The following is an 8,545-nucleotide window of genomic DNA, read 5'->3' as shown; positions in this document are numbered from 1 at the left end:
CAAAAGGCTACAAAACCATAATAGTATTTTCTTTTAAAATGCTTTAAATATACTAGAGTTTTATCACATAATGGACTCCCAAAACTTTTAGAAATATATTTCAGTATATTTCAATCTAGGATCTCAAGGAATGAGAAAAAGAGATGCTTTTGAGCCAAGAGATGAAGGCATGAAGCTGATATATAAATACATTAAAAAATAGTTATAACTAGTGTCTTTAATAGACATGCATGCATCATAACTAGTAAGATAAAACATGTAAAGATTTCTAATAGAATCTTAAAATAGTACAAGAAAATACTTGATGGGGTTAAGGTGCCTGCCAGTGGGTTAGGTAAAGCCGAGCTAAGTTTGGGGGTTGAGTCCTGTCCTTATTGTTGATAGGTGGAGGATCTGGCGGGGGGTTTAGTCTGCCCTCACTTGTTGATAGATGCAGGATTTGGCTAGAAGTATAAAATAAGATCTATCAATGTAATGAAGACCTAAGCTGAGATGGCAATTTAGTCTAATCCATCGGATATCCAATCTAATCCAACTTGAATGACGTAGATTTTATCTGACTTGATTAGAATTCGGGATAAATATAAGTTTAGAAAATACATCCAAAATAGATTTGGATCGGATATGGATAATAATATGCCACATTTCAAACCATCTGATATAATTTTGATCTAATAATTTTATAATATTGATATATATCTGATTCGATCATTCGATTCTATCTTTTTTTATCTATTTGATTTGATTTGATTATATTTTTATTTAACTCGGTCTAATTTAATTCAAGATGGATATAGGTGTAAAATTTTTTATTGCAGGATGGATGCATGTTGACCGGTATCCAAATGGATCCATTGCCGCCTCTGGCCCGAGTCACGATCGTCCAAACCCTAGTCGAGAGAAGGCCAAGCGGTGGAATATTGAAACCCTTTTTTCGAAGGAGCCGCTGCGTCTCCAAGGGAAGGCCAGAAGAGCAACGGCGAGAGGCGAGAGATGGCCGTTCCGGGGAGGCGCAACGGTCTGATGGACGATGAGGAGGACGAGGAGGGACTCTTCGACGAGGTGGAAGGAGAGGCCTGGGCCGATCTCCAGCGGGACGTCCCTCCCCACCTCCGCGCCCTCGTCGACGCCGCCCAGCGCGGCAACGTCGATGCCCTCCGCCTCGCCCTCGGTACCCCCTTCAAAACCCCTATATCATATATTCCTCCTAAGAAATCGATCTTGTTCAATTCTCTGATGTCCTAACAGGATTTTATCTTTCGTTCGGTGCAGTTTGATGGGTTTTGTTTCTCAGTGCTATTTAAATCGATTGCCGCCCTCTTTTTTCATAGAAAAATCTATTAAACTTGAATTTCGGTGAATAACATTGTCCATCTATAATGCCAGATGGGCAAGTCCTGTTCTGAATTGAAACTTGATTGCTCATGGAAAATCAAACTGTTCAATTGCTTATGTGTTGGGGAAGCTTTGCGATACGTCGATTGATGTATGAAACGGAATACTAATAATTGTGTGAATAAGTATGTGCTTTGTTTTGTGTCTGATTGGAACTGTAGAGGAGGTATATCAGCTGAAAACTTTAAGTTCTGCATAGGGTTCCTTCACTTGCACGTGCTATTATTTCATCATATCTTCCTTCCCGCTGCAAATGCTAGGATAATAGTGTCTTGTTTGATATAACCTCCGAGTCATCAATGTTAGCTTTCATTTGTTTTAGTCGTCAATATCAGGGTAAAAGAACATAGGATATCAAGCAAGAAGAAAAGGGTACAGATTACCATGGCAGAACCTGTTAGGATGTTGAAATTTTCATCTTTATTAGTAACCATCATGTTCTCTTAGCAATGCCATATGATGTGTCAATTTCCTTGATTTTTGTGCATCCATTGTATGGTTTAAGAAAGAAATATCAAGGTACCTAGAAAAATTAGAGTGATGAGGAATCTTAGTAACCTAAGGCGGAGTGGGTGTAGGAGCAGATTCAAGTGTGGGCATGGGGAAGCACATTTTCCTGAAAAGTTAGAATAAGAAGTGCTTATATAGTGGGTGCAGAGTGAATTTTTTGCGAGATTCAAAAGTGGGTGCAGTGTCCTAGACAGAATTTTCTCACTAGTATGTAAAAAACTAGTCATATCTGCTGAAAAGCCAACTTGTGATTACTTTTAGGTAGCATTTGATGATCCAAATGGGACACCACGGTGATCTAAGATCACTGATGATCTGAATCCTATGGTGATCTAATTACCAGTAATTTAAGATTACGGCGTTTGGTAGGCCATGGTCCAGCGATTAAAGATCCTCGAATATCTATGAGTAATTTATTTGATATTCTATAGAAATTTAGATGACTGATTATATAATACCAAAACGACCCATAATATATTCTATATTATTAATCATATATAATATATCATAAATATTACTATATTTATTAATATATTAATAATTAATAGATTCTATAAAAATATGTTTACTAGTACTATAAATTATTAATCCTGTAAAAATATATTAATTATTATTATAAAATGAATATTTTTATTTATACTTATAATATAGTATTTATTAATATAAAATTGATTAGAAAAATAAGGTAAATAGAAGTAATATATTAAATAATTTTTATTATATAAATATAAAATGTAATAAGATATTTTTACTCTGATTTCAAATTATCATTGAATCATAGTATGGCAATAATATGATTAATAATATATTGTAATATAATATATATCATAAATATAATATATAATATGAAATATAATATAATATCATGTATATAATATTGATATAATATATTAACGATATATTGATGTATCTTTTTTTTGCTAAATTAAGGGGTATTTCTATCCTTATATTTTAGTCCAAGATCGTTGTCTGGGGGTGATCTTGGATTTCAATCTGAAGGACGAATATTCCATTACTGGGTTGGGGGGTGATCTAAGAAGTGGAGGTGATTTAGAATCACTGCCACATAGAATCACCGTGGTGCAATCAAACGTAGTGATCTCATCACCTTTACTCATATCATCTTTGATCTTAGATGGATCACCTCATACCAAACGTCCGCTTAAAATATCTTTCATGAGGTAGAAGCTGGGAATCTAACTTGGTTGAACTTATGCCTTTAAAGTACAAAAGGAAAACAAGTTAGTGTGCCCATGATTGGGCTAGGTAAAACTACTCGGTATTAAGAGTAGAATGCTTTCACATTTCATTTTTCTATTTTTTATTCTTACTTACAGCACCTCTATTTTTATATGTTAGTTAAATCAAACCGTTTGATTCATCCTTGAATACATGCACCTGCAATTAAAAGCAAGAATTAGTATGACACTTAAATATTGGATTTTGAGAAGAAAATAGTTTGGATATTGGAAGGATTCAAACACTTAGACATGCACTTGAACTTGAGAGATGTACCCAAGTTCATGTAGCATAGGTCTGACTGCGTGCTATATTATTATTATTTTTCATTTCCCTCCTTGGATTAGCAGCTATATTTTATGATACCTTGATCTTTTTTTTTTTGTCCTAAAGGCCTTTATTTGAGGTGTTTTTGGAATAAAAGATGCCCGCAAGATAAAAATTCTTTTTTTCTTGTCTAACAGATGCTGTTCTCTGTTCCCAAACCATGAAAATAAATGGTCTAGTGAACTAGTCATTATGTAAATTTTGGCTTCAAGGGGACTATTAGTCACATATGTGTTATCAGCCTTATCTTATCAATTACTCAAGCTACATTGATGAGGCAATACTTTGTCCTCTAGCATATCTTTTTGCAATGTGGTTGAAAAGAAAACCTATAACTCAAAAAAGGACTTAGCTTATGTTTTATCTTTTTGTTAGCAAAGGGCTTTATCTCTAGTGAGTAGGATTGTCTAGTGAAATTCAGCTTGAGACATTGCCATTTAGAAGCTTTTGTAGTTGGGTTTTAATTGCTTCTTGAGATACCTGTAGCTTTCTTGATGGCTAGATACTTGCTAACCGGTCAGCTAGTTGGTTTGCTTCCCTGTAGACATGTTTAGCCTTGAACTGTAGAAGATACTTCTTTGGATAAATCTGCTTCCAACCCAAGGTTCTGCAGGTGGAGGAATTGCAGGTTGGAGCACCCTCCCTAGCTCTCCTCACCAATGTAAGATAGTCACAACATCTGTTTTCCCTATTCTCTTGAGATGTGGAAGCTAGCACCAACCTTTCTCCCTATGTGGTAGAATAGTAATTTATATTTAATTCATATTTAGAGTATTAACTTGAGGGTTAACACCTAAATGCCATTGCATGCAACTTGGGTTGTGCTCAACCCAAACCTGAATGGCCTGAACCACTTGTTGGGGTAGGTTGGGCCTATGCTTAATGAACTTGTGTTGCACTTGAGTGCAAAAGGTCCAATGTGGCCCCATGTTTTGTGGTGTTAGGGTTGAGCTTAAACCCAATTTGTGGTCCATCCCATTTGGATAAATAGATTTATACTATGTTTTGCAAAATGAACTTATCTATTTCACATAACTATATATTTGGTTTTATCAGGTCATAGAATTGCATAGAGGCACTCAAAAAACATCCTAGCTAATCCAATTTCTAACCTAACAAGGATTTCTAAATCCTTTCCCTAATCTCAAATTACCTGTATTATTTGACTTAGCCCGGCATTGGTTGACTTAACACAACCCAAACCAATAATAAACTGACCCAACTGAATTTTGCTAATATGGTGTTCTGTTGGATTAGATTGGAGAAATCTCAACCCAAGAAAGAATTGGGTTAGCATTGGAGATATAGTGGTGTGTTGGGGAAATCCCAGTTCAAGGTAGAGATGGGTACTTGGTTTAGGGTTGGCAGATCTGGAGTTTTGGGTTAGTCTTAAACTTGACCCAACCCTTCAATGTCCTATGTTTTGCAAGTTGGATGGTTGAGGAAGCTTAACAATCTCTACAACATGAGCGAAAGACAACAATGAGCTATTACCTTGTCTTGTTATATCATATGCTTTCATGGATTTTAGAAATCACAATAATGAGTATGTAAACAAAATAATTCACAGCATATACTGGAAGAGTGATAATTTGTTGAAAACAGTATAAACTCTGAATATCTAAATGAAGTAGGTGATCTAAAGATAATTGAGTGACCTTTTCTTTACAAAGTTTCTTGGCTGATATCTTGAATGATGGACCGAGCCCACTGTGTGGGGTCACATGGGCTACTTGACAGCCTTGCTTGAAAGTTGTGGGTTAATGGCGAAAATAATAGATTACATGGATTATCCATATGAAACTACACATTGGAAAAATGATTCCAACCATCTATCCTATATGAATGGGATCAGTTTTTTTATGTAAATATATTACCATCAATCCTTATTCAATTTGACGATGACAGTAGTAGGTGATGTAATCATGAGGGAGAGAGCACCTTGGAACTAAACCTGGTGATTATTAAATTTATTAAAGATGACCTGCAAGTAGTTAATTGTACTTCTGTTAGTAGGATACCATCTTATCTCCTGTGCTTTTTTTTTTTTTATGGATCAATATTTGATCAACCGAAGTTTGAGAATGTGTTTCATCTGTTCTCAACATGAAGCATTCCTTCTTTTTATTAGCATTAATTTCTGGCCAACCTAAAATTGAGCATGAAGGGGCAAGATATGAAATCTGAATTGCTTTTTGGAAGATGGGATGACAACCTTATTGGCTACCTAGTTTAAGTTCTTCCAGTCATTGGCCATCACCTGAGACTCAGGTCTTTTAGATTTGGGAATTGTTTGAACTTTGAACAAGGATGGTGAAAATAAAGGGTCAGTAATCAGTATAGAGAACCCCATCCACCTTTTAGGTATAAGTTGTTAGCCAAAGAGCCAAATCAGAACACAGAACCCACTTAATGTGACAGGGCAATGGTAAAAAGTACTTGTTTACTGTCATGGTGATCCCTTTGTTACTAGCTGTAAATGCAATCTGGTTGTCAGGTTAGTAATCAATTATTTGATATACAATCGACTATATTTTTAATTTTTGTAAATTATGCTTATTAAATTCTTTGAAGCTCCTAACATATTGTTGATCTTGTTGTGATATGGTGTGCTATTATGTGTCCTCATTGTGACAAGTATTTTTCGTGGCCTATGAGTTAAAGATGGAACCAGTTATGCTTTCCCTGCTTTGATCTATTATTTATTATTAACTACTGCCTGATTTTATTGTGCTTCTGCACACTAAATACAGATAATCACAATGGCAGCATTGATGATCCAGTTGAAGATGGTGATACTGTCCTTCACTTGTCCTGTCTCTATGGCTATCTTCCGTGTGTACAGGTTGGCAATCTAATTTTTGATTGGTTTTCTTTTTTTTTTTTTTTTTGGGCTTCTTGATTGATCATAATGGTGACATAGGCTAAATCTTCCTCTCAGCTACTGTTGCAACGGGGGGCTAACTTAGAGTCTAAAGATGAGGAAGGGGCAATTCCTCTTCATGATGCTTGTGCTGGAGGTAGGTATCACATGATCTGGGTTTTAGGCCATGACCTAGTAGGGTAGTTTCTGACCTTTTAAGTTCATGGGATCCAAACCTGATGCCCATCAACAGGCGAAATAGTAAACCAAGAAAGACCTATGTGCCTTTTTTTATTTTTTTCCTTTTGATTCCTCACATGAAACAAATGTGCAGGATTTACCGACATTGTTCAATATATAATCAACTTTGCTGGTAGCCCTGAATGTGTTGAGCGAATGCTGAATACCACTGATGCTGAAGGAGATACTGTAATTTAGCTTAAACTCTAACCCATTTGTCTTATATGCCTATTTTGTTTTCATGTTTCAAGATATGAATAGTCTTGATTTGTTGTATGTCCAGCCTCTTCATCATGCAGCTAGAGGTGAACATCTTGATGTCATACGGTTGTTGCTTGCAGCTGGGGCTTGTCCTAAGAAGACAAATGCATATGAAAAGGTTCATATGACATGATTTTTGATGCCATATGTTAGTCATTTTTTTTTTGTAGTCCAATCCCTATTTACTAGATTTACTGGTTCTCCTGTTCTCCAATCACAATTATTTATATCTAAATTACTAACTAGTGACCTCAACAGACTCCTGCTGAGCTTGCGAGTCAAGATACAGAAGTTCAGAGTGTTTTAACAGCAGCAGCGGCTTCTGCCCCAGATGCTGTTTGTTGTCAGTAGGATTGGCAGAACATTTGAAAGCCAGTCATAAGTACAGCCCCCTTTCTTCCACCTCTACAGTAAACTGAAACTTTCTATAGGAATGATTTGGTAAGTTGAGATTTATAAGGATGGAGATTGTTTTTGGTTTGCTTGGTTAGAATGGTTTCATCATAAGAATATCACTTACAATTAGAACTTTTTATTTGTGTACAAGTACTTTTTGCTTTTGGGATACCCAGGATCATAATGTATACTCTCAAATTTCTAGTAGATTATTTGATGAATCAGTTCCTTGATTAGATCTCTTCATATTCTGGAAATGGTTATTTATAAAGTTTAATCTTTTTTCTCTTCTTTCTTACTAATAAGTAACTGAACTGACGACTTGTTTGGATGATTTTTTGCTAGTGCAACATGTATATTTTGCATGTGATGTATCAGCCTGGTTAGAGAACTATATATGTCCATTTCACGACCAATGATTCCCCTATTATTTGTCTACACTCAGATCTTGGGATGATAATATAGTGCAGATGATACTTCTAAGCTTCTTGCACTTGTGGCACATTCACAATGAGAAATTCTTTGTGCACCGCCTGCGGTGTAGAAAATCCGACGTAGAGCGCATCGCTTTGTTCGATTGGTCCACGTAGCCATCGCTTCCCAACGCGCACTTAATGCCAGCAGGTTGGCTTTTTCGTTTAAAAATTTTGTATGATGAAAATACCCTTCTTAACAATTATAACACCACTTCTTAAAAATTATGACACCTTCACAAAAATTATGACAACTCCTGCATAAAAGGCTAAATTGAAGCCATGTGTCATAATTTTTGTGAAGGGGTATCATAATTTTTAAGAAGAGATATCATAATACTATTTCCGCATATATTCATTATCTTTTTTCTTCCGTGCAGTATTATGACATCTTTTCTTAAAAATTATGACACCCCTTCACAAAAGTTATGACATTCCACTTCAGTTTAGTTTTTTATGCAGCGGATGTCATAATTTTTGTGAAGAGGTGTCATAATTTTTAAGAAGGGATGTCATAATTTTTAAGAAGGGGATTTCGTCAGACAAAATTTTTAAACGAAAAAACCAATCTATTGGCATTAAATGCGCGTTGAGAAGCGGTGGCTACGTGAACCAATCAGACAATGTGGTATGCTCCACGTTGGATTTTCTACACCACAGGCGGTGCAAAAAGAATTTCTACATTCACAATTCTTTTGTGGATTTTTTGGATTTTCAACATGTCAATTGGGGATATTGTGTATCTACTAGTTATGTAGGGTATATTTTGAGGGAGTGGGTGGTATTAAATTCTTCACCATCTATTCTGTGCCAACAATAGGGTGCTATAGCCCATAAGTAG

General features: G+C 35.7%; 1 protein-coding gene across 3 annotated transcripts; it reads left to right on the top strand.

Moving 5' to 3' along the window:
* The first annotated feature begins 881 nt into the window (after positions 1 to 881).
* LOC105043170 (uncharacterized) lies at positions 882 to 7,467 on the top strand. 3 transcript variants are annotated; one of them, XM_029263977.2, is made up of 6 exons: positions 882 to 1,171; positions 6,225 to 6,316; positions 6,395 to 6,491; positions 6,669 to 6,763; positions 6,858 to 6,983; positions 7,094 to 7,467. In XM_029263977.2, exons 1-5 carry the CDS (start codon positions 994 to 996, stop codon positions 6,966 to 6,968), a joined length of 573 nt encoding a protein of 190 aa, XP_029119810.1. In that variant the 5' UTR covers positions 882 to 993; the 3' UTR covers positions 6,969 to 6,983; positions 7,094 to 7,467. The 3 variants fall into 3 exon arrangements, with proteins under 3 accessions (XP_029119810.1, XP_029119809.1, XP_010918912.1); XM_029263976.2 differs by having other exon boundaries at positions 887 to 1,171; positions 6,858 to 6,953; XM_010920610.4 differs by having other exon boundaries at positions 891 to 1,171; positions 6,413 to 6,491; positions 6,858 to 6,953.
* Positions 7,468 to 8,545: the final 1,078 nt, after the last annotated feature.

This window comes from Elaeis guineensis, chromosome 4, assembly GCF_000442705.2.
Source record: "Elaeis guineensis isolate ETL-2024a chromosome 4, EG11, whole genome shotgun sequence".
Taxonomy (NCBI): Eukaryota; Viridiplantae; Streptophyta; class Magnoliopsida; order Arecales; family Arecaceae; genus Elaeis; species Elaeis guineensis.
Note: the sequence above shows the minus strand (reverse complement) of the source record. Positions and strands in the feature narration are given on the sequence as shown.